A 26,419-nucleotide genomic window follows, 5' to 3' on the forward strand; every position below is an offset into this window, starting at 1 on the left:
GCGATGTTTCATTCGTTTTAATTTCCTTGCTAATTGTTGATTAACGATACGGAATGTGTGGCACCTCGCGTTTTGTAATCACCACTCAAACTAATTTGGTCTGTGCAACAACAAGTAATCCGCGAACACAAATGGAACCGGTTTGTACTAGCGGGGTATCGAACCGGTTTCTAGTAGCGAGGTATCGAACCGCTTTGTATTAGCGAGGTATTGAACCGGTTTATATTAGCGAGGTATTGAACCGGTTTGTATTAGCGAGGTATTGAACCGGTTTGTATTAGCGAGGTATTGAACCGGTTTGTATTAGCGGGGTATCGAACCGGTTTGTATTAGCGGAGTATCGACCCGGTTTGTATTAGCAAGGTATTGAACCGGTTTGTATTAGCGAGGTATCGAACCGGTCTGTATTAGCGAGGTATCGAACCGGTTTGTATTAGCGAGGTATCGAACCGGTTTGTATTAGCGAGGTATCGAACCGGTTTGTATTTGCGAGGTATCGAACCGGTTTGTATTAGCGACGTATCGAACCGGTTTGTATTAGCGAGGTATCGAACCGGTTTGTATTAGCGAGGTATCGAACCGGTTTGTATTAGCGAGGTATCGAACCGGTTTGTATTAGCGAGGTATCGAACCGGTTTGTATTTGCGAGGTATCGAACCGGTTTGTATTAGCGACGTATCGAACCGGTTTGTATTAGCGAGGTATCGAACCGGTTTGTATTAGCGAGGTATCGAACCGGTTTGTATTAGCGAGGTATCGAACCGGTTTGTATTAGCGGGGTATCGAACCGGTTTGTATTAGCGGAGTATCGAACCGGTTTGTATTAGCGAGGTATCGAACCGGTTTGTATTAGCGAGGTATCGAACCAGTTTGTATTAGCGAGGTATTGAACCGGTTTGTATTAGCGAGGTATTGAACCGGTTTGTATTAGCGAGGTATTGAACCGGTTTGTATTAGCGAGGTATCGAACCGCTTTGTATTAGCCAGGTATCGAACCGGTTTGTATTAGCGAGGTATTGAACCGGTTTGTATTAGCGAGGTATCGAACCAGTTTGTATTAGCGAGGTATTGAACCGGTTTGTATTAGCGAGGTATCGAACCGCTTTGTATTAGCCAGGTATCGAACCGGTTTGTATTAGCGAGGTATTGAACCGGTTTGTATTAGCGAGGTATCGAACCAGTTTGTATTAGCGAGGTATTGAACCGGTTTGTATTAGCGAGGTATTGAACCGCTTTGTATTAGCGAGGTATCGAACCGGTTTGTATTAGCGAGGTATCGAACCGCCCTTCCCGTGACTGGCGAGAGGGGCGGACCTGCGTGGTCAAGTATGGTCAAACAACCCCGATTACCGACACGGCATGAGGAGGCCTTCAATCAGCAGTGGGTTAAGCCAGGCTGTACATGTCTGATGTACCCCTGTGCGTGGAGGATCTGCCATGGTGCCCGTGTGTGAATTCCTAAACGTGGGGAGCGCGATGCGCTTACCTCACCAGGCCACCCTAATTCAATTCCCGCTCACAACCAACACCAAATGGCGATTATGCGAACCAGTCCTGGGCCTCCCCTAAGTCGACTCAGCCTCAAATGAGGACCTGGCGCGGTGCGTAAACCTCAGCACAAAGGCGGCCGGGCGTGGCGCTGTCCACTCAAACCCGCGGTGCGCCGTTCCGATCTTCATCAAGTGCTCGCTAACGGCACTTGCCCCACAAGTTTGTTGAGGCTATACGGGGGGTGGGGGGGTCTTTGGCTGTACATAAGAACACTTACACTGCAAGACGCTGCTCTTGCGCTTATTTTCCCTGGCACACGTTCGCCGCGACCTTCTGCCGCCACTAGAGGCCGCTATATTCTGAAATTGAGTCGCGAATCCCAAACGAAGAAATGCATCGAGTGGTAGGGGAAGGTGGTGGCTGGCCGGGGGGTTAGGGCAGTGGTTCCTAACCTGGGGATGCACGCTGCACTCCCTGGGGGTGCGAGGCATGGCTGGATTTTGTGCGGAAGGTAAATCATCGAAGCACGGGCAGAGTTAGACTGATAACTTTAATCTAAATTGTCTTATGGTTGTTATTGTTTGACTTGCATCCCGAGTGGGAATTTTTGCACACAGCGTTGATTTACGGCGCTTTTTCTGGAAGACTTTGCTGTTTTTTCCTGGATTTTTCTGTTGCGCATCGTCACTTTAAGATGTTTTTCTTGTTCACGTTTTTGTTTGTTGCGGTTGCACCCGATTCAAGAGCCGCATGGCTCACAGGGCTATACCAAATAAATGAACTGAACGTAAGTCCAACTACTTTGTTTCCTCAATCCCCATGTGTTTATTCACATTCTACTTTTTTTACAATTGAGAACCAAAGGGCTGCACAGCTGCAGTGAATGTTTATAAGAGCCAGCGGGTTAGGGGATCGATTTGTTACCACTCGGCGAAGGGATTAGAGCGAGCCCGACTCTGCTGATGAGACACCGAATGTCGAACCCGGTCAAGAGTTTGCTCGTGTTGAATCAATCATGCTGACAGTATGCACTCGCAGATTGACAGCGCGACTGTCGTGATGAGTAATGAACCCGGGTTTGTTTTCTCGACTGTGGGAGGGACAGATACGTGACGGTGCCTGGTGTCTCGATTGTTTTTGTGTGCTCCTGTCACAGGCGATGCCACCATAACCTCGCCTCCCTTGATCTCCATCCGCGCGGGAAGCCACTAGGGGTGCCGCCTTTAGCTGGTCGGGAGATTGCAATCCACAGCTGTTTGCACCCGGCAAGTGGAGCGAAACGTCGGACACCACGCAGACCAAGACCGTGGTGACACCCTTGAAATACAACCACATCGGAAAACCTACGGGTGCTGCTTGTGACTAAAAGCCCCGTCTCAGTCTCTCTCTCTCGCCCTTCCCCACTCCCTCCCTCCCTCCCACCCACGCCTGACTTTGATTGTGTTGTCCCTCTTTATGCGGCTGAACAATTGAAGTTGTTTGCGATCATTAGGGTTCATTAGCGATGGCGGCGGCGGCGGCATGGAGCAGCTCACGGAGATAAACGCGAGCTGCGGGCACGCGCCTCCCTCCGTCGCGGCCACGGCGTCCCGCGGGAGACAAAGACGGCGCGCCGCTGCTGAGGGTAGATAAGTGGGGGGTGAGGTGGAGGGGTGAGGTGGGGGGGGGGGAAGGCCGCTCTGTTGAACGAGCCCCTCCCCTACACCCCTCCCCTACACCCCTCCCTCCCCAACGCCAGGCCCCTTAGAGGTGGGTGGAAAGATAACGCGTCAATTTGTTCATCCGCAGCACTGTAGAACAGTCCAATCTTATCGGCTCGCAGCTACAAGGGGGAAACTATTATCGGACAATTAATAACCACGCCCGCGTGGCACTCGCGCGCGTGGCGCAGATAATCATCGGCGGAGGGGCGGTGGGAGGCAGGGTGGATGGATGTACCGGTCCAGGACGTGATGCCAGCGACAACTACAGCCGTCATGTGGAGCCGGGTCTACAACAATAGTACCAACAGGATCAGAAACAACTTATTGTCGACATCAATAATAATCATCATGATCATCAACCGTGATGCCCATGGCCATTCATCATGATCATCGTCGCTCAATGCTTCCACGAGGACATCTACATCATCGTGCCGTGTGTGGTGTGCGTCATCGATCATCATCATGGCCACTGTCGTCATCATCAATATGTACTTGCAGTGGCACCACCGCAGTCGTCATCCTCACCATCGCAGCATATACCAAGACATCACTCTATTATCATTAACACCACATCATCATCACTCCGTATTTTGGCGATGACACCGTTACCATCACCAGTGTCCCATGCGTCTGTACCCGAGGGCCAACATCACCCACAACTCCCCTAACATCAACACACACAACAACCACACACACAGCACCAGTAGCCAAAGTCGCCCAGAGAACCCCATAGCCACCACGGACAGCGCCCACGGCCCCGACTGACGCGGGGCCAGGCCCTGCTGTGCCATGGCAGTTGCCGGGCGCGCGCGATCGATCGAACATAAATCTGCCCCGATCGCGGACAAGGGGAATTCGTGTCCGGTCTCCCCGTGGCTCCACGTCTGGGGGTTGGGTGTGGGTCGGTGTGTGTGGATGGGGGTGTGGGTGTGTGTGGGTGCATCAGCCAGTCGTCTCAGTCAGTCGACCTGTGGCACCTGGGTCTGCCCCGTGACCTCCTGCTAGCGGGCTTTCGACACTTCACGTGGCCTCAAGGTGCACATAGCCTGGCACAAGCGTCGTGGTGACGTCACCGCTACTTAGTGGCGAATGGCGGATGTTGTTGTGTAGGTGTGTGGGTGGGTGTGTGGGTGTGTGGGTGTGTGGGTGGATGGGTGGATGGGTGGATGGGTGGGTGTGTGGGTGGGTGGGTGGGTGGATGTGTGAATGGGTGTGTGGGTGTGTGGATGGGTGGGTGTGTGGATGGGTGTGTGGGTGGGTGTGTGTGTGTGGGTGTGGGTGTGTGGGTGTGTGTGTGGGTGTGTGTGTGTGTGGGTGGGTGTGTGTATGTGGGTGTGTGTGGGTGGGTGGGTGTGTGTGGGTGAGTGTGGGTGGGTGGGTGGATGTGTGGGTGGGTGGGTGGGTGTGTGTGCGGGTGGGTGTGTGTGCGGGTGGGTGTGTGTGCGGGTGTGTGTGCGGGTGGGTGTGTGTGCAGGTGGGTGGGGAGCGGTCGTGTCACGATTGGTGCGCTGCGCTATGAACTCGGCGAGCAGAGTTCGATTCCTGCTCAAGGCCAACACCAGATGACGAATATCCCTGAACCGGGCCTCTGGGCCTCCCCTAGGTAGACTCAGCCTCAAATGAGTAGGGAAACAAAGGCGTCCGGGAGTTGTGCTGGCCACTCATCCTCGGTGTGCCGTCCCGGCCTTAGGTGCTCGATAACAGCACTTGCCCCAACAGTCGGTTAAGGCTATACGGGGGCTCTTTCTCTTTGTTTTGTGTGAGCATGAGGGGGGAGGGGAGGTCTTTGCTCAGCAGTATCCACACCTTTCTCCATGCTAATTAACAATGAAAATGTTGTACAAAAAAAAACTAAATCTGCTCCCAGCAGTGAATGTATAAAAAATGGCAATTATTTACCCGAGTCTCAAGACTCTGTTCCAGAAGGGCCCTGCTGCATTGGGATGTTTGTTCCGTTCTGCTACTCTGCCTTTTGGCTTCGTGTGGGGGCGAGGAGTGGAACCTGGGAATCCGGAGAGACTTCACGGCGCATGCCGAGGTGATGGGGAGGGAAACATTCAAAGCCCCCGCAGGGAGAGGCGTTTGCGATCCACAGACTCACTCCAAGCCGGTGTACCAATACATCTGATAGCCGCAGCCACTTGGCTCTACTTGGCATCTCGTGACCACCTTCGCAGCCCCCCGCCCGCCCCCCCCCCCCCCCGCCAGAGCCACAGCGTTAAGTGCACCCACACCGCCGGAGATGAGAGTAGCAGTGGAGAGGAACTCACAATGGGTTAATCCGTCACCCCTCCAGCACGGCCGGGCATCGGTTGCCGCTCGTGTCCGTGTGTGGCCATCGGTAAAGAGGAGGAGGAGGAGGAGGTGGGGGGTGCAGACGACACGGAGTGACGGCGCTGGGATCGGACGTTGCTACAACGCTGCTGGGCCACACAGGATCCCGCAACGTCTCCCTCTCTCTCTCTCCCCATCCTCCCCTCTCCACTCTCCCCTTATGGTCGCCCATATCAATCCTCCCCCTCATCACTCTCCCCTCTCTCCCTATTTTCTCCGATATCTCTTCTTCTCTCCCCCCGCTGTTCTGCCATCTATCTCACCATTTTACGTTGGGCTCTCTGCTCTCCCCTAACTCTCTTCACGTTCTCATCGTCTCTCTCTCTGATTAATTTCTCCCCACGTTCCGTCCTCGCCGTTCACATCTCTCTCTCTCTCCTCACTCAACCTCCCCGCATCTCCCCTCTCGCTCCGCATCTCTCCACTCAAGTCTCTCCCCGCCTAATCTCTCTCCTCTCTCTTCCACTCTCGTCTGAGCCCCCCCCCCCTTTCGACTCCCCCCCCCATCCGCCCCGACCCCCCTCTAGATCCCCCCCCCCCTTTCAAGACCAACGCAGCAAACAAAATAATAATAAAAGAGAGGCGCATGACACCGCTGGCAGCATAATTAGATATTGTTTTCAATTTCCAAGTAATTGTAAGTGAACCATTAATTTATTTAAATACAATATTTATTTGCAATCACTCCTAATAAATGTTCAGAACGCGCAGTGGCTTGCTACAGTCCAAGGACGCGGACGCTTGCCAGCGGCACACAACAGCGCCCGGCACCACCACCACCAGCAGCAGCACCACCACGAGCCGCAGCTGCCAAGGGGCCTTGTTCGTGATGCCGCTTCCTCAGCCCCTCGGAAACAGAGAGTCTGGCTCCAAATAGGAAACACATTTCGCGATCACTCGCGGGCACGCGGAGTTTCTCACGCGGCTGCCCCCCCCCCCACTCGCGCGCCGCAACGGGGCGGGGTGGACACTGAGCGCATGGACTCAGCAGCGCCGTGAGGAGTCCACTCTGGCTGGTGGTGATGAATCGTAGTCCGCCGTGTGGTGGTGATGGTGATAGAGTCCACCCCAACCACCCCCACAACCCGCCCCCACCAACACCCCCCCCCCCACCAACACTCCCCCCCCCACCAACACCCCCCCCCACCAACACTCCCCCCCACCAACACTCCCCCCCCCACCAACACTCCCCCCCCCACCAACACCCCCCCCACCAACACCCCCCCCCACCAACACTCCCCCCCACCAACACTCCCCCCCCCACCAACACTCCCCCCCCCACCAACACCCCCCCCCACCAACACCCCCCCCCCACCAACACTCCCCCCCCACCAACACCCCCCCCACCAACACCCCCCCCACCAACACCCCCCCCACCAACACCCCCCCCCACCAACACCCCCCCCACCAACACCCCCCCCCCCCACCAACACCCCCCCCACCAACACCCCCCCCACCAACACCCCCCCCCACCAAACCCCCCACCCCCCCCACCAAACCCCCCACCCTCCCCACCAAACCCCCCACCAACACCCCCCACCCCTCTGGATGTTAAGATTCGACACGAACTCGACACTAACTCGTGTCGAGTTATCCGCTGGATGAGTCGGAGTTCACCTTCGTGTTGATCCGCGGTTAGACTCGACCGCTCTGTCGAGCTGTCGAGGCTTCGGTGCTGGACCCGGTCCAACAATGGGGGCCTGGCCCCCTCCCCTGCCCACTCGCCTCCCAGCGTCAACCCGGGACGAGTTTCCCCGGATTCATTAATCAGGGGCGATTACAACTCCTGCGGGTAGCGCGTAATGAATATCCCACGGCTTGATGACGTACACGCCGGGTGGAACCGGTCACCCTACGACCGAGCAATTCGATGAATCGTCACGATCCAAGTGTCGCGCGTCTCGCTTTAAAATACCACCAACAACAACAACAAAACACCGTCGATTGGCTGTTGTTGTTGTCGTTGTTGTTGCGCTCAACGAAGCGGCCCCGAGCGGCAGCGGGGAATCGAAGCCGACCGATCTTTGACCGCGCGTTACGCTACTGCAGGTTTCATCCGGCGTTCGAATTTATTTTAATCGACGATTCCTCACAGCCCCACCCCCCCCCCCCCCCCCACGAATTACATGCCTACCTTGTGAACCCCTTAAAGGGGGCAACTTTTTTGTTTAAAGGTGGTGGGGGTGGTGGGCGATACCCGCTATAGAATCATTTAGCAGGTGGGGTGGGGGGGGGGGGGGGGGCACCGACTAAGTGCTCAATGAAGCGCCACGTGATGGAGCCGCCCCACACTCGCGCAACATCTGTGGGCGCACGTGGAGGGGTGGGGGGCGATAACCCCCCCCCCCAGGTCCTCATTAGCGATCCACGCGGATCCCTCTCCCCGCTAATTAGTAATTACGCACGCATCAACAGCCGCGCGCAAGAGAGAGGAGAGGGAGAGGGGCGTCTCGCGGCAGCCCTCGTTTGACCACCCGTGACTTAACCCCCCCCCCCCCCGTCCGCGTTTAAACAAACAGCGCAGTCATTAACTAATTAACCAATTAACCAGCGCGGCCGGGTGCAGGTGGTGGCCGTGACGTGGGCTCAGCTGTTCGCTGTGGGCAGACCCAGCCGCCGTCTCGCACTTCTCCTCTGCTGCCCGCTCGCACTCGCCGGCAGCAATCGCCACGGTCAAGGTTCGACTCTGGGTCCCGTGGGGCTCGGTCAGGGGTCAATGTTCGCAAAGTGAACATTGACCCCTGTAGCCTCTCGGCGTTGATGTCTCACGAAAGGTCACTCGCTCGCTTCTACCCGAACCTTGCCGGGTTCCGAACGCGATGTGCCAATAACCGTGCCGCCACCGCTCCCAAAGACAATGACCCCCCCCCCATTGCCCGAGCGGACTGTTGGTGCAAGTGTCGTCGTCGAGCACCTATGAAGGCACACGTGGGGGTGGGTGCAGGCCCACTTTTGCACACCGCGTCAGATAATCAATTAAGGCTGAGACGACCTAGGGGAGGCCCAGGACCAGATATTCGTCAGTATCGTTGGCCGTGAGCGTGAATCGTAGCGCGGCGTGCTAACCACTGCGCCACTGCTCCCAACACACTGACACACGCCCAGTGTGTGACTACTGTGTGTGTGTATATACGTGAGATGTGTGTCTTGGGGTTGCGCGTTACACAAAATGTGCGTCCATGAAGGCGCGCGTCGTTTAACATTGCGCGATCTCACACGGGGAGGTCATACGACTGCCCTCCTGGCTCGGCGAGTCATTTTCAACGGGAGGCCGATCGCCACTGCCACACGGGGAGGCTTCCATACGGCCAGCCGATGACCCATAACTCCGGCACAGGCGTGGGAAGGCGATGGTCATGTGAACGCGATGGTGATGGAGTGGATTATTGATGCTGATTGAACGGCTATGGGAATGTGAAAATTATGGCGTGGAAGGTGATATGGTGTGGGATGCTGATAGCTACGGAATGGAAGGTGGAGCCGATGGTGTGGAATGTTTGTTGACGGAAGGTGATGGTGCGACATGTGAAGGTGATGGTGGTGGATTAGTGGATGTGAGGACACAGGCAGCGCATATATGGGTGCCCGTGTCTTTGTGTACCAAGCTTAAAGATGCCCGGGCAATCGCACAGCACAGATTGCTGGGGCAAGTGCTGCTCGTGGCCAAGTGCTGCTCGTGGGCAAGTGCTGTTTGTGAGCACCTATTAAGGCCGGCACGGCGCACAGACGGGGGTTGTTGTGCGCTGCCGCACATACAATCCTAGATAAGATATCTCCCAACGGTGCACCCCACATCAATGCGATCAGCTCTTAGTCGGTGTTTTGTTTGCGTCACGTGTCCCACCAGTGTGTCTGCGCGTTATCTGGTTTCGCACGAGCGACAACGGCGGGAGGGGGGGGGGCTTACACTTCAGCCGGGACTATCCCGAGGGTCAGCGGCACGGCACACCGCACGCAGTCCGTGTGCCTCCCGCCTACGGCTGTGGCTTGTCACTCACGTGCCACTTTCTCTGCAATATCCAGCAGAGAACCCACCCCCCCCCCCCGGACAAAAACACAGTTCCTGCATTCGGTTGAGAAGTGAACATCTTTCGCGTGAGCGTGCGAGCGAGCGAGCGAACGGGTCGTTCGGGACAAACAAACGATTCCGTGCTTGTTACGCCATCACACACCATCAATTTCATTTTATTAAACCTTTTTCGGAAAGCTCTCGCTACAAAAAAAGAGACCACCAGCACCAGCACCACCAACCACATGGATCATCACGGAACCGAGACTGTACACACGCGAGGTGGCTCGCTAGCCTATGTACAGCCGTTGTCATCACTCACAGCGACACCAAGACACTCGGCTACAGAAGCGGCACGACTCGTAGGTAAGACTTGCGATGGGGAAGAAGGGCTGTTATTATACGACAGCTCCAACCGTACACATAATAAACACACACTTGCTCACTTTAATTATGTATTCGTGTTACAAACAGCGACATTGTTATATACCTTTACCGAATATGTACACTCGGTCGCCTCGGTCGGCCCTCGGGGCCAACCCCCCCCCCCCCCCCACCGCGGAGGCCGCGGCGCCCGTGGGGCCCCTACAGAATCAACACGTGCGGGTCGGGGAGTGGGGGGCAGATGGTGCAGGGGGGAGGGGGGCTGGGAGGGGGGGGGTGGAGATGCGCTCTCCGATGCCACTGCGAACCCAACGCCTTGCACCGGTCAGCACTGTTGGCTACGTCGTACGGTGCGAAAGAAGTCCCCAACGTCCGTGCGAGCGACCGATCGACCCCGGGACGAACCCGAGCTCCTTCACCCCTCGCCGTCGTCATCAGGAGGGCCATGCTCAATCCACCGCTGGATGAAGCGCTCGCCATGCCGCCGCCGCCGCAGTCACCTCTCGTCACGATCTTGCGACGTGAGCTCAACTCGTTAGCCCGCGCCGTGTGTTGTTGTTGTTGTTGCTATCTCCGATATCCATTTGTTTAAAGAGACGCGAGCCTCAATAGACAGGCAGCTCTTAACACTGAACTTGTGAGGCGCGCACACACACACACGCGCGTGAGCGCCTTGTCTCTGGGTGTGTGTGTCCCGGGCTATCCGACAGCTGCGTTATTATTTAATGACACTTTTTTAAAATTGATTTGTTTAAAAATTTCATAACAAAAAATACTCTCAAGTCACGTGGGGCGGCATTCCCCCTTGTGACGATGGGTAACACGCGACCCGTTGTGACGTCACGAGCGATACTACTGTGCGCCTGACCGTAACTTTAAAGTTAGCGTCTTTTTGTTGTTGTTGTTATCACTAACGAGGGATACAAAACAAAAAGACAACAGCCTTGCGCTGGGGCGTGGCTACGAGGTTCAGAGCTGCGTGTGTGTGTTGGTGGCCACGGGGCTCCTGTTACCGTATTCTCCCGGTAATGACGCACTACGGGGACCCCCCCCCCCCCGTCACTCCGTGGATGTGAATGGGGGGGGGGGGAGTCGCGGGTGCGTCTTATAATCCGGTAGGCGCGCGTGCAAACTCTCTTCGTGTGACGGTACTGACATTTCGGGTGCGTCTTAGAATCCGGACAATACGGTAACACCTTTCACCCCCCTACCCCCGACCACCATCACCAACACCACCACACAAACCATCACGCGAGTGTCTCCCTCGGACTCTGCGAGTCTCCTCCAGCGGTGTCTGCGGCGTCGGTGACGGCGCCCGCTCTCCACAACATTGCCCGGCGCGGGGAGCTCTTTAGGGAGTCTCGCGGCCCTGGACTTTGCCTATGTCAGAGCATGGCGAGGCGTGACCGATGAGCCCACGTGCTTATTAGGCAGCGCAGTACTCACCCAATCTCGCACCACCGGTCTCCCCGTGGGTTAAATTTTGCACATTTCTGGAGTCTAATTATGTTTTGACTCAAGCTGCACGGCTTTGTCTTCGAGGTGCTGTGAACGGACCAGTTTGGTTCCATGATTGTTGTTATCATAATACTAATAATGCGCGTCAATTATTCGTGGCGGAAATCCTGATGAGTCTCAGTCGCCTTCGTCTCTCACACCATGGGATGTGTGGTCAATCACATCGACGAGAAATTTGGCTTCGTGTGGGGAGAAAATGGAGACCGCGGAGAAAACCCAGAACTCGAGAGGGGGTGGACACTTGGCACTGCCATCACCTGGCAACCTCGCTCACTCGTGTGTCTACCGCAGCTGGCAAAGCCCTGATGGCAATGCGTCCAGGCGCTAAGCAGGCTCGCATTTGCTTAGCTTCCGAGATCCGATGAGCGTGGTCTCATCCGATGAGTATTACGTGATGGCGGTTATGTCATGCGTCACACAGACACAACCGATATCGCACGGAGAACCGCGTATTAAAAAAAGGAGCGGACCGGGCCAGTGTCGCTGCTCGGCTTGGAGCTGGACTCGAGACAGAGAGAGACACACACAGAGAGAGACAGAGAGAGACAGAGAGAGAGACAGAGAGAGAGAGACAGAGAGAGAGAGACAGAGAGAGACAGAGACAGACAGAGAGAGAGACAGAGAGGGAGAGCGAGACAGAGAGAGACACACACACAGAGAGACAGAGAGACAGAGAGAGAGAGGATTCCCCTGACATGGCCCATCAAGTGCGCTGAGCGAGCAGTCACCCCTCTCCTCGCTAACAGAGACATCTGGCAGACGCTGCGGTTGAGAGAGTTGGTACAGAGACGCTCACACCGCACACCCAGATACAGCACACCGGAGGTGTTACGATTTCACATACCCCACTGACGCCCCCCCCCGCACCCTCACCACGGCGATTCGATTCAATAATAATCTATTATTTAACATTGCAGTGAATGGTAGCGCCTCTAGTGGCTGCAGGGGTCACGCGAACCCCGTTACGTACAACATATATACAAATCGAGAAACGTCGCTTATCACGCGAGGCAATCCGATAGTGCGCCGTCTGGAGATTTAAGCGTCGATATTTTATCGACGATTCATCGTGGTCATCATGATCCCCCTATAACACACACACATGCGCACACGCTGCACTGAATGTCAGAGGTCAGTGGCCGGCTGGAATTGTCTGCCTGTTAATATTTATAATAAGGGACTGGGTGACAATTCCACGTGTTCCATGGCTGGTTGGCGTTAAATCCGCCAGGTCACGTCGATAGTTACTCTGAGAGGGTGAAGCGGCGCTCGGAGCAGAAGTAGGCCGCACGCACAGCAGCACACACAGCAGCACACACACAGCATCACACACACACACACAGCAGCACACACACATAGCACACACACACACAGCACACACACAGCACACACACAGCAGCACACACACACAGCAGCACACACACACAGCAGCACACACACACAGCAGCACACACAGCATCACACACACAGCAGCACACACAGCATCACACACACACACAGCAGCACACACACACAAACAGCATCACACACACACAGCATCACACACGCACGGCATCACACACACATAAGATTGCACACACAGAATCGCACATGGCACGCGCCACACACAGAGACACAGCATCACACAGCACACACTGCACACACGCACACTCAGTGCACACACCGATTGGTCTGGATCGTTCAGACAGGTCAGGAGACTGGGACTTGCAAGGAACAACTCATTTCGTCCGAAACTCTTCCCGGTGGGGGCGTTTTGGGCGAGCAGCAGGGATTTGCGTCCATTGGCGAGCGGTGGAGAATGTCAGCGGGGGGGGGGGGGGGGGTGGCGACGACACCGGGATCGCGCCGGCGCTGCAACGGCACCGGCGTTCGTCACGCCACGAGACCGGTGAGAGAGAGAGAGCACGTGGCCTCCTCGTTGCGGTTGTGCTTTTAAAACGTTGCTGCGAATCGCACGCGAGTGCGAGTTGCGCGCGAGTTGCGCGCGAGTTGCGCGCGAGTTGCGTGCGAGTTGCGCGCGAGTTGCGCGCGTGCGAGATGCGGGACCCGCGCGCGAGCCACCCCCGCCCCCCCCCCTCCCCCACGACAGCAGCGGCCCCCCGCTGCTCGCGGAGATGGCGACAGCGGTAGACGCCGGCCGTTAGGCGGGCGCACGCCGTCGCGCGTCGGTTGGCCGTTCCGCGGTCGCTCCGTCTCCGCGATTTCCTCCGTGTCCCGAGTGTGCGTTTGCGGCGGGGGGGGGGGGGGGCGCGCGGTTACGGGGAGAGGCCTCGCGCCTCGCCCCCCCGTGTCCGCGGGTTCACGCGCGGGCGGTGCTTCGCCCGTTTTATAGAATTTCCTCTGTACAACATCACGACATCACTTTACATGAACGACAAAATATCTTCCGGAAGAAAGCTAAACGGGCACCCTATGCGTACAGTTTTGGGCCCGATTTTAATACACTTCTGTTCGGAGAAAGAAAAAATAACCTTTTGGACGTGACATTTAAATAACAAGCCAATGAATTGGCAGCAGATTCCTAGTCATCATTATTATTATTATTTTAGCGTTTGTTTTGTTGTCTTTATTTATTTAAATAAGCGGCAAGAAATATACGCTCCGTTACTGAGAAGTTTCCGGCGCCCGTGCAGCTGTGCGTGCCGCCGCCGCCGCCGCCGTCGTCGTCACGTTTAACGGGGACGACAGGGGGGGAAAGTGAGAACTGGAAAAACTAAAACTTTGCAGGAACCGAGAGGCGGCGATAGCAGCAGCAGCAGCAGCATCTTTGTCATTGGCGGGGACTGCGAGAGAAGGGGGGCCACAACCCCCTTCGCTCGCCCGCCCCCGCCCCCCCCCCCCCCAAATAAAACACCCACCACCCGTGCCGCCGTGGCCTCAGCGGACGGGGCCTGCGTTCTACGTGCCACGTGTCAAAGCGGGCGCTTGAACAGGGAAGCCCCCCCCCACCCCCAACACACGAAAAACGCAAACGGGGGGGGGGGGGGAAAACGACACGCACGGAAAAACGCGACTCCTCCTCCTCCTCCTCCTCCGCTGCCATCGCTCACACCACTGGTCCCTTTTCGCGGCGTCAGCGCCGACGCTCACCGATCGGCGCCGAGGCGCGTGACATTTCGGCGGAAGTGTCCCCGTCGCTCCGGACGGGAGCCGGCGGCGGCGGCGGCGGCGGCGGGGGGGGAGTTGGGGGGGGGCCCGGCCCGGCCCCGCCACTACAGGAACACGCGTCGGAGGTCTCCGGGGAGGTGATGGTGTTGCACTGGGGACACAGCTTCTTCGCGCCCTGGAACGATCGGGAGAAAAAAAACGAGAAGACGCGCCGCAACGGCAGTGAGAGGAGGGCCCTCCCTCGTTTATGTTTTGCGCGCTTTTCCTTTGCGGGGTAAATTGCACGACGAGCGACGGGGGCGGCCGAGCGAGGGAGCGGCGCCGCACTGCCGAGCGACTCGTCACCGTGTCCCAGGGTCGTTACCAAAGCCGGCCGCCGCGTGCGACAATACCGGGCTAACAGCTGAACGAGTCGCGCTCAAGTTGAAAGTGCGCGGCGGGGGGGGGCGGGGCCGGTGGCTGTACGGGGAGACTCGCGGCTCACGGCCGCGCGGGAAGATGTAGGCGAGGGTCCTTCCGCGCTGGAGGCTGTTGGCCTCCCCCCCCAACCCCCCACAGCGACTCCCCACATCGCCAGAATTTGAGGATGCCATTTGAACCGATTCCTGTTTATGCAGCGCTTAATACCGTTCCGTTTGAACGGTCTCGTAATTCGTTCGGCGTTATTTTACACGCGGCTGTATTCGCTCCATTAGTGTCCATTCAATAATTGCGTATAACTTGGAAAATTGTCTTGCACGTAACAACTGTGGCACGTGCACCATGAGCCCGAGATACGTCGTGCTCTCACCAACGCCCCCAGAAAACCGGACACCCCTTTCCTCTCGGTGTGGCCGGTCACTCGCGCCAAACCAACGCCACACTCGCGCCAATAGCATCACATCATGATCTCTATTTTTAACCTTCGAAGTGAGCAGTGCATCACCTTGTGTTAGAGAGAGAATGGCCTGCAAAAGGTGATATCACACACCTACTCGTGAGTTCCCTTCAGCCACGTTTGTCCTTTTAATTCTGAGAGCTGGCATTGTAGCAGCATTAAGTTAAGAACAAATAATATTTTTTTTTTTTGCAGTCGTTGGTGGCCAGGCTGAGATCATAAACTCACTTGGCTTGGGAAAACCTGCAAAAATGTAATATTCACCCGCAAATGACTCAATGGAATACACGCGACAATCGGTGCCCCCCCCCCCCACTGAAATGGAGGTCATGAGAATCGGTGAGGCTTTCCTTGGTAAACAAGTGTTACAACAATAACAATAATAGATAAAAACATGCTTTAATCACGAGCTGCTGAAACTCGGATTCGAACCCAGCGTCTCGGCGGTGGCGGTTCCGCGCTCTGACCCCTGACCCAACCCGACCACCCTCCCGACCACCCACCCACCCACCCACAGTGTTTGTTCACGCGATTGATTGCCCGGCGGTCGCGGTGGCGGAGGGATGGAGAATCTGGCGACGCGGCGCTCGGTTGTGAATCACAACACGGCGGTAATCTCCACCACGACCGTTCTGCTCCGGTATCTGCTGAGGGTAAACAAACCCCGCAACGCCCGCACGCCCGCCCAGGGATCACCGGCTGACAAGCCAGCGGTTCATTTTCACCGCACGGCAACAAGCGCGCGCCCGTAGCCTATTGAACCGAGCGCCGAGCTTTAAAAAAAAAAAAAAACTTTATAAACGAATTAACATAATTGGAGTTGCCACCGGTTCTGCATTTTTGCGCTGGCTTGACTCTGGTTTCCCGTCAGCGAGCGGCGGCGGAGTGCGCGTTTGTGATTTCGATGTTGTTTGTGTAGCGTGGGGTTTCGGGGGCGAGCTGCTGTAATGAATCAATTACCAGGGTGCGGAGCCAGCATTCCTCGCAGTGGACGTGCCAGCACTGGATGGAGGTGAGCGGCAGCGTGTACGAGTCCTGCAAGGCACACGAGCCCCGTCGTCAGTGCGGCACGCACACGGCCCGCCGCGGAGAGAGACACGCAGAGAGAGAGACGCGCGCAGAGAGAGAGACGCAGAGAGAGAGACACGCGGAGAGAAAGAGAGAGACACGCGCAGAGAGACACGCGGAGAGAAAGAGACACGCGGAGAGAGAGAGAGACACGCAGAGAGACACGCGGAGAGAGAGAGAGAGACGCGGAGAGAGGGAGACAGCGCAGAGAGAGAGACACACGCAGAGAGAGAGACACGCAGAGGGAGAGACATGCGGAGAGAGAGACACGCAGAGAGAGACACGCAGAGAAAGAGAGACATAGAGGACTCGTCCGGAGAGCATAATCACGATAATGATTTGTGTTCAATAGAGCGCCGTATACGCCGAGGCATCGATAAATCTGGGAAGGCTCCCGATGGGCTGCGGGGGGTGGCATGCGGAGTGGCGGAGCGCGACGGTGGAACTCACCATACAGATAAGACACTTGTGTTTGTCTCCTCGTTTCACCTGCCGCTCCAGGTCGTGGATGCGAGTTTTCAGGGCGGCCACGACGGCCCCCGACACTTCGTCACCGCCGCCGCGACCCGTCCTGGGAGTGGCGGGGGAGGGTGGTCAAGAGGGTGGGGGGGGGGTCGGCGGAGAGACGCTCAGACACGGTCGCTCTCGGCGGAGAGACCGGCCCCGGCGAGGACTCGGCGATCGTGCCGCCGGTGCCCGCCCCCGTACCGAGAGGCCGCCGGGCCTCCCCACGTGACCGCCGTGCTCGCTCCCCGCCCCGGCGCGTGACGATGCATCGATTCGCCGGCGAATATTGTTCGTCTGCCGTACGGCAGCCTTGTCCATCCGCCGCAGGTTGAGGGGCTTGCTGTGTGCGGCGTGGGCATTATTTGACCGTACTTCACCACTTTGTTCAGTGTGGGTCAGTGTAGTTGAAGAGGAGGGGGGCAGGGGTCCAGGCTGGGAATCGAACCAGGGTGGCCAGGTTCTTAGCACTGTGCGTGAACCACTACACCACCGCTCCTCCGCCCCCTGCCACCGTCTCTGAATCGCAGTCACCACAGCTCTGCCACGGACTCTCGTAGCTGAGCGAGAACGCTGCCGGCTGGAGTTGACGAGGTCGGCACCTTCGCCAGGATGGGCCTGGCAACGCTTCCCCGGCAGTCCCGTGGCTCCCGAGTGCTAATGGGGGGCGGCCAACTATGGCGGATGCCTGTTCTCCCACTCTCTTTACTTCCAACTACATTTCCGGAAATTTCACGAAAAAAAAATGTTTCGTACGTCCTAACAAACAACAGACGGCGCCGCCTCCATCAAGGCCTCACCTCCATCACGCCGGGACGTTCCAAAACACGGCGCCGCGATGCTTTACCGGTCACGGTTTTTGTTGTTTTTACTTTACAGCGCCGCGCTCGAGTGGTTCAAGGAATCAAAGCCCCCGACTTTTCGGCGAGATATCCCTTTTTGAAAAATGACACCTCGCGATGAGTAACAGTCCTTTTCTTTAGCGCGACTGAGTTTTTAAAAGACAGGTCGGGTTCGGAGGCAGACGGAATTTATCAAAATTGATTTATACGCGCTGCGTAACATTTCACGGCGCGATACATCACGCGGCCGCGCGGTGCAAAGAGTCCTGCGGAGGAGCAGCAGGAGGAGGCTGCGCGTGGTTCTTAATAAATCAGTCACCTCGCTGGCCCGACGTAGGGCTGTCAGCGCGAGCGGAAGCCTGCACTTTAATAAAGCCACCGCCGCAGCCGCCGTTCATCAAGCAGTGACAAACAGCTTATGCAAGTTAAATTAAATATTACAAACAAATAATTAAATTACAACAACAACAAAATCTAAATAATCCCCTCGACTCCGCAGCTGTACGGAAAGCGGCCTGTGAATAATTACAATGGGGTTTTTTTTTTTGTACGAAAAAATAAACAGAACGTAACTGGATTTCCCTAATTTCAGATGTTTAATGTTTCGTTATTCTGCGCCGCTGAGCCGCGCGTCGCTCGTCGCGATCGGTACTGGCACGGCTTCCCGGTAATGTGCACGGCACTCACACGCGCTGCTTGATTACCGCTAATGAGCAACAATTAGGTAAATCTTGAAACCCCTCCACACGCGCTCTCTCCGCACGATCACGGTTCCCGTCTAATTGCGCCGGCCAGGGATAGAGGCCACGGGCCAAATCATGTGCCGGTGGTGACGATGGCCATGGGCTCAGGGCCCAGCTGCCAGACTGACCTCCCCTGCCCTCCCCCAGGGTCGCGCACTCCAGCGGAAGGGGGCTACGCGACGCCACCGACACGCCCGGAAAGGGCAAGTCAAGTTTATTTGTTTAACTCGGTAAGAACTCAAGAGACCGGGATGAGTTTCATTCGCCGGGTCAGCAACTGACCTGCTACGCGGACACAAGGACGCATTTAGGAACCGAAATTAAAGTTGAAAGATCTAAGTGAAATGAAAGCAATTCAATGCACACAGATAATAATAGTAATATAATAGTAATGGCGTGCATTTATGCAGCAAGACTGCGCCGAGATTCAGGGCCCCTGTTAAGGACATTGGATGTTTGGCCAATTCCATAAACGAGTGGAAAAACCACCAAGCATCCTGGGGATAGCTCTCATAACCCCGCACGGGTGTATTAAAGTATATCTTGCTGTAACGCCGTGTCCTGTCCACCTCGCATCCCCAGCCTACAATTCCTATTATTTCCAAGCGGTATCCCATCCAAGCGCTAACCAGGTTAAAATCCTGCTCAGCTTCCAAAATCCGACCAGACTGGGCACATGCAGGGAGCGGTTTGGTCGCGGGAGCGAACTGAACAGCGGAATCGCGCACCGGTTGCAATTCCAGAGCTCTTTCTGCTCGCGACATCGGGTGACGGCCACGACTTCAGAATCAGAATATTTATTTAGACTGGAGGAACCCGATATCACGTCGCGACACCTCCTCTCTAGCTCAGCTGCATCTCACACCATGGCTCTCCGCCCGTCACTCTCCGTCAGCGGAGGGGCCACCCCGTCCCCGTCCCCCTCCGGCGCATCTCTCGCCGTCACGCCGCTCCCCCCCCCCCTCTCCCTTCCCTCCCCGCGTCCGACGAGCCGCTTCGCTTACTTGTCACCGTCCCCCTCCGCCGACTTGTGCTGATCCTGCGCGGCGGCGGTGGCGCCGTCTCCCTCGCCGGCGCTCGTGGACGGGGTCTCTGCGGTCACGCAGGAGGACGAGGCCGCGGGGGTTAATCCGCGAGGCCGCCCCGGGGCCGCTGGCGGCAGAGCAGAGCCAAACCGCTGGAGCCGTGCACTTTTAAATCGAGATTGAAAACTAATTTCTTCAAAACTGCTTGTTGATGCGTCTGGTTTATTGTCCTTCCACCCCCCCCCCCACCTTCCCGCACCTCCGATTAGCACGGTTGGCTTCGTGCGGTGCGAAAGAAGTTCAACGTACAAACTGTAATTTCCTGATTGCTCCTGGCCCGAGTGGGGGACCACAAGCTCCCAACGAGTGCTGCCAGGCCGCATCACAGGTTAAAGACACGTTCACTGCGCGAGACTCCCTTAATTGCATCCTCGGTAAACTAAACAGCGAGGGGCCATTGTTGGCAGCAGCGCTCAAGCTTGAATTTCACCCGCTTCCCAGGTTCATCGTTATCCGGGCCTAACAGCGGCAGGGAATGTCACAGGTTGAGCCCTATCTCAGAGCAGAGATCGCACTCCTCACTGCTTGATCTCCTCCATAGCGCACACACTGATCACTGTCCAAAAGCATTATTCATGATGAATGTGGTACATGTGTTTTTAATTGTTATACATATGTTAGAGTTGCGTGGTGGGCTGAGACAATGAATGAACGAGTCAGAAAATAATGTTTGTGAGTGCCGATAAACGGCGCTGGATTTCAGGTTGCGACGATGGGATGGTGGGGGGGTTGGGGGGAGCCCGAGGTGTTGGCTGGTGGTGCAGGTGAGACGGAGGTGAGACGGAGGTGAGACGGAGGTGAGACGGAGGTGAGACGGAGGTGAGACGGAGCATTCCGTACCGTCGCTGGGCCACGTAGCGGCCTCGGAGCCGGGGCGTGCGGAGGGAGCGGGCGAGCCGTCCGCACTGTGGGGAGACGAGCGCGCGTGAGTCACGGCAAGGGGGGGAGGGGAAGGGGGGATAACGCCGGGCTCTGCGGGCGCGTACGGAAACGCAGGTGTCGAGTGCACGTGGCCGAGACGGACGGCGCTACAGGTGCGGCCGCCCGCCTTGCGCCGCCGCCGCCGCCGCCGCCGCGATCGCGGCCCGTCACTCACGCGCGCGGCGCGGCCCGGCGGCTCGCATCAGGGCCGCCATTGTTCAGAGCTGTCGGCGCGTGCCGTAAACAGAGTTCCTCCGCCGCTTGTTTTTATATCAAATTCGCCCTGGAATTGGACCGCGGGGTCGAGTTTCGTCGGCGACTTTCGGCGGGCCCCTTGATCGCCCGCGGGCTCGCGCGCCCCCCCCCCCCCCCATCGCCCCCCCCACCCCTCGCGCGCAATCACCCGCAGGACGGGCAACTCGTTTAGCGCCGTCCCGTGCTCGCCGTCGCCGCCGCCGGGACGCATTAACACCTGCCGAGGACACGCATGACGGCCGGCCGGCCGGTCGGCCGCAGCCGGGAGACAGCTCCCACGGCACGGTCGGCCGGCGATGCGGGTGCCGGCGGGGGCGGCGCTGCGGTGTCGCGCCCGCATTGCCGCCGCTCCGCGGCCCCCGTCAACAACGCGGAGCGCGAGCGGCGACGGGTCCGGGACGCTCGGAGAAGCGCGGAGCGCGCCGCACGTGGGTGGTGGGCGGGGGGGGGGGGGGGGGGCCCGCGTCTCTCTCGCAGACGCGGAGACGAGCCTCGAGCAGAGCCTTAGGCCGAGTCGTTTTGCGATTTAAAACTTTTATGTTCCGCGTTACTTTATTTAACGGCGGGATTTACCACCGAACCGCATGGGCCAAGTGGAAACCCTCCCTCTGAATGGAGCGCTCATTCGGGCACACTTTTAAATTAAATTTCAAGAGGCCGCTCGGATTTTTGATGAGCAGCAATTTCCGAAACACCACCCCCCCCCCACTCCGCCCGCCCGCACCAACTCATTTAATATTCAAATTTAACTGGTGTCGGAAGGCAATAGAGCCACAAATTGACGAGAGCGTAGGCCGTCGCGGAGAAAGACGCCGCGCTTCGACAGGCTGTCTCAAAGTCGCCCAAAGTCACCGCCCCCCGCGTGGCCACGGAGACTCCTCTCGTCCGCACCGCTGAGCGTTCGGACCGCCCCGCGTCACACGCTGCAACCCACGCCGCGTCCCAGATACCCCCTTGCCAAGAGGAGACCTCTAATCTCAGCGTGCTACTAATTGTTCGAAAATAAAATACCGAAAAGAGTTTATCGATACTTCTTGCTGAGCAGGCATTTCCTATTGTACCACACGATGCAATTTATCTAACGTACAGACATATGTATCTAAGCTTAAGGATGACATAGAGGGAGCGCGTGCCGGCCTGCGCGGGATGACTTGGGAATGACGCCGGCGGCGCGCCGCTCACCTGGCACCGGCGGGGCGAGGGCTCTCGCGCGCCAGCTGCTCCCCGCTTCTGTCTCCCGTGCTGCACGGGATGATGTCCGATTCCGAGTACCTGGAGCGTCGCGTTGTCAAGGAAGCCTCGCCAAACACTGGCTTCTTCCCCACCGAACTCTGCAGGGCCTGGTAGTGCTGGTGCTGGTGGTGCTCGCGGTGGTACTGCTGGTGGTGTTGATGCTTGTGGTATTGGTGGCGGTGCTGGCGGCGGTAGGGGTGGTGTTGGTGGGTGTGCTGGTGCAGGTAGTGCTGGCGGCGCTGCTGTTGATGCTGGTGGTGGCGGCGGTGGTGCTGCTGCTGGTGCTAGTGGGGGTGCGCCGTCAGCGGAGGGGGGTGGAGGATACTGTGGCTTGCCGTAGTCCAGCGTGTCGTCCCCGTCCACGTCCAGGTCCGCGTCGCTGTCGTGGCCGTCGAGGCGAGCGCCATGCAGCGCGGACAGCGCCAGCATCGGGTGAGCGCCTGCCAAGACAAATGCACCCCAGGTAGCCTCAGACACAGACTTTTGGGGCAAGTGCGAGCGCCTGCGAAGACCGGCGCGGTGCGCAAGGGGGGGGGTGGACTGGCCAGAACCACGGCCCGGCCGCATTTGTCTCCCCAATGCCGATATTTTTCTACACACTGCATCTGGGTGGCCATTTAAGGCCGAGTCGACGTTAAAGCAAGGGTCCAGGAAAGGCCCAGGTGGCACTTGTCACTGCTGTGTCCCATCACCGGCAATCAAACTCAAGTTGCCAGGTTTATAGTGCAGTGTGTGAACCACTCTACCACCATTCGTACACACACACACACACGTCATATGTGCGTCCGCACACGTGCACATACACACTGAGAAACAAACAAGGGAGCGACCCCATCATACGACCATATGGTGAACACCATAGCGTCATGCAAAACTAAAATATTTAACTTCCCTTAATCCGCTGCGTACCATACGTCTGTACCTCCTCCACGCACCCCCCCACCCCGTCCAGCAAAATCACAACATTTCACAGCGTGCCAAACACACACGCACGCATGCACGTACACATACACGGACACAAACGCACACACACACACACGTACACACACGGACATAAGACCCCTCCGTGTAGCCTTAACAGACTGTTGGGGCAAGTGCTGTTAACGAGCACGCACAGACACACACGCACGCACAAAGACAAAGAAAGACACACACACAGACAGACAGACATATTACACGAGACACAAATCGTCCGGTGCAACTCCGCGAGGCGGCTGGGCCCCGGCGACGGGACCGCGCGGGGGCCGACAGATTGACAGCGGAGTGGGCCGCAAGCACACGCTTGTTCCATGAGCGAGCGGACGAGCTCCATCTCGGACAATTATGGTGAGGGATCACACCCCTCGTTGTGGCCCGAGGTCCAATCACACACGCCCCTGGGCCCCGCGGCCTACCTGACAAACGGCGACATTAATTCACGGTCGTATTTAAATGGGACGGCCCGGGGCGGGGAGGCGGGGGGGGCGGGGGGAGCGGTGTGCGGCACTGCCCGGTCAAGAGGGCCTGCCGAAAACCGCTCCTTCCCGGCCCGAATCGCTGCTAATTTGATCAATGCATCAGCGGCTTTTCGACCGCCGCTGCCCCAAAGCGTTCATGGATCACGAGGCTGTTAGCGCACCGCGCGCGATGTTGGGAGGTGACTTTGCATCGATCGCGCGGGTGGCGAAAATAACACTTTCCCCCCCCGCGACGGCAAGGACGCGGCCGGGCAGACGCGGATTCTGCCGAGCGTGCCGCGCGGATCCCAGCCTTGCCGGGGCGGCGGCAGCAAAACCGCAAGGGGAGATTTTCATGCGGTTTTTTTCCTCTTTCTCTTTTCTCCCCTCCGCCCCGGCACGGCCGCAGTGGGGATTTAGCGCCCGGGCGGGAGACGCGGCGCGCTCTCAAAACACCGCCATCGGTAATCATGAGCGGCACGTGACTCGGGGCATTAAACGGAAATCGTGTAAATGCTAAACGTGTCACTCGGGGGAGTATTTATGCCGTAAGTGACCTGCTGAGCGGCAATCATATTTGGAGGGTGGCCGTGTTTTAGACAAATTGCCGTCTGCACTGGCGGCACGACGGAGATTGTTCCGACTGTAATCTAATCATTCTCCCGACTCGTGATGAAATAAGTCTATACAAACACGCCGCGACTCGAGACACATTTAACATCTTCGCGGAATATTGGGATCCGCCCGCGAATCGCCATTCGCGGGCGCTTGCCTGCGACGCGCCCTTTCGCACGGGACTTAGGCCACATTAGTAAGTAAAAAAAAAAAAACGGAATTAAGTAAAATTAAATCTGGTGTCCGCGCATCGCCCTTGCACCGAAAATCGTGGCGCAAATAAATAAATAAGGAGGCCCAGAGCGGTGGCTTTCACCTTGCTGTCAGCCCCACTCTAAGCCACGTCCACCGCTCCGCCTAAAGAGGAGCTGACAGGTAATCCAATCCCCACAGGAAAAGGTCAGCAGCGCTTTAAATGCCTTTCAATCACCGCCCGGGGAGCGAGTGAGCGAGCGAGCGAGCGGGGGGCAAGAGTGAGCGAAGGCGGCGGTGGCGGCGGCGGCGGCGACGGTGCTGGCGAGCGTGTTGTGTGCGCGCTCACGCCCCGCGCCCTCCCACGACAAATCGATGCCGCCGCTCGCGGAGTGGGGACTCGCGAAGACTCGTGAGTGGGCGGGCGGGCAAGAAAGCCGGAGGGGGGGGCAGGGAGGCGCGCACGTGCGTGCGAGCGTGTGTAAGTGCGCCGATAGCGGTGACACCCGCCGCGCGGTGACCCGGGGCCTCGCTATTTACAACCGCGGACCCCGGGCACTGAACTCGGCCGAGCGCCCGCGCTGCCTCGTAATCCCCTTTCGCCGAGCGCGGCCGAGAGCGGCCGTGTCGGCGGCCGTGTCGGCGGCGCTCGCCGCCAAACTTTGCGATTATCCCCGACGTTGGCGCGTCGAGCCGCGGGAAGGCAGCCGGCAAATTACACGGCAAAAAATCCCTCTCCCCCCCCATCGCCCGCCCTTACCCGCTACCGGAGCTCTTAATTTGAATGCACAACTACGAATGCTACAGGCATTCCCGGTAAGGTGTAATGGTAAAAGTTAGCGTAGTGGAGTGGAGTTGCTCCTGGTGGTTCTACGGTTATGGGAACTGTGCGGTGTCAGGATAAATTACTGTGAGAGGAGAGTTTCGTGTCCGGCGGTCAACAGCCTCATTACGACTGGAAGAAACCAGGGACGTACCTTTATTAAGATGACCTTTAAACAACCTCTAACCTTTGACCGAGGTAAAAACAAACGGTGGAAATATTTCACCATGATTAATTAATGGTGTTTTTACGACCGTACAAACCCTCCGAGTTCGAGTCGATAGTCAGGAAGTGGTTGGCAAAATGCAGCAAACTCTAGGCAACAAGCGGAGGAAAACTCGAGAGCCTTCACTCGAAATGTCCAGGGCTTCCAATGTGAACGCGTCTCGTGGAAATTACCCGGGGCATAAACGACTCGGGAGGAGGGGCATCGCCCTGGGAGCGGCCCGAGTGGAGAACTCGGAGCACTCAAACACGGCAGGCGATGACGCCGTCGTACGCAGAATCAGAATATTGATTAACACTGGAGGAATCCGTTGAGCTACAAAGCTCTTTTTTCACAGATGTCCAGGCGATGACGTGCTCTCGAGGAGATTGCATCACGCTGCGTCTCGGCTTCCCCCTGAGACGCGATGGCTATCGTGGCAGCACGAGCGAGACGAGACTCGAGGCGGCCGCGCGTCCGAGACCTGCGCTCGGGACGCGAGCGTTTCGCTCCGCTGGACGATTGACAGCTCCGGGCACGAGGCTCTGCGCTGCACTGTTATCGGCTGTCACTTGCTTTGTGCCAGGTCTGCTGTCGCGTAAGAGGCGACAGAAGCCTCGCCGGGAATCCCACCTGGTCAAATAAAAGTCTATCAATCAATTACCAATCGGTCAATTAACGCCTCTGCGGGTAATTAATCGCGGCCAATTAACGCTGCTCGCTGGGCAGAGGCTCCCAAGACGGCCAGGCCCGGAGAGGGAGGCTCGGGGGGGGGAGGGGGAGAAATTGGGGGAGGGGGGGCACGGCCCCCCCCCCAATAGGTGTCGCTCACCCCAACCCGACACCCCCCTCCGTGCAGTCTCCACGGAGGGGGCACTGCCTTCAGGAGTCCAACGGGGGGGACACCGAGGGGGAGGGGGTGGGGGTCGAGGCTGCTGACAGAGCCACACCCCCCGCCCCCCGCCCCACGCCCTCCTCCCCCACCTCCACCGATACCCCTCGGGCGACAGCCGTGGTGGAGCAGGAATTGACAATAAGTGACACGCGCTTAAATATTTGATGAGCGGCCTAAA

The 26,419-nt window shown here is 57.6% G+C and overlaps 1 protein-coding gene across 5 annotated transcripts in view; it reads right to left on the reverse strand.

Moving 5' to 3' along the window:
- Window positions 1-9,697: 9,697 nt before the first annotated feature.
- Window positions 9,698-26,419, reverse strand: part of LOC116948831 (E3 ubiquitin-protein ligase RNF220-like) — a 127,374-nt gene continuing 110,652 nt past the window's right edge. For all 5 annotated transcript variants that reach the window (XM_076071813.1, XM_076071812.1, XM_032965956.2 and 2 more), the window contains exons 9-15: window positions 22,401-22,515; window positions 22,025-22,114; window positions 20,507-20,571; window positions 19,586-19,673; window positions 16,943-17,063; window positions 16,385-16,459; window positions 9,698-14,722 (exon numbers count right to left, since the gene is read on the reverse strand). In XM_076071813.1, coding sequence (XP_075927928.1) covers window positions 14,513-14,722; window positions 16,385-16,459; window positions 16,943-17,063; window positions 19,586-19,673; window positions 20,507-20,571; window positions 22,025-22,114; window positions 22,401-22,515 — 764 coding nt within the window. In that variant the 3' untranslated portion in view covers window positions 9,698-14,512. The remainder of the gene's footprint in view (window positions 14,723-16,384; window positions 16,460-16,942; window positions 17,064-19,585; window positions 19,674-20,506; window positions 20,572-22,024; window positions 22,115-22,400; window positions 22,516-26,419) is intronic.

The sequence above is a fragment of the Petromyzon marinus genome, chromosome 35, assembly GCF_048934315.1.
Source record: "Petromyzon marinus isolate PM22_M1 ecotype Great Lakes invasive population chromosome 35, UKy_Petmar_22M1.pri1.0, whole genome shotgun sequence".
NCBI lineage: Eukaryota > Metazoa > Chordata > Hyperoartia > Petromyzontiformes > Petromyzontidae > Petromyzon > Petromyzon marinus.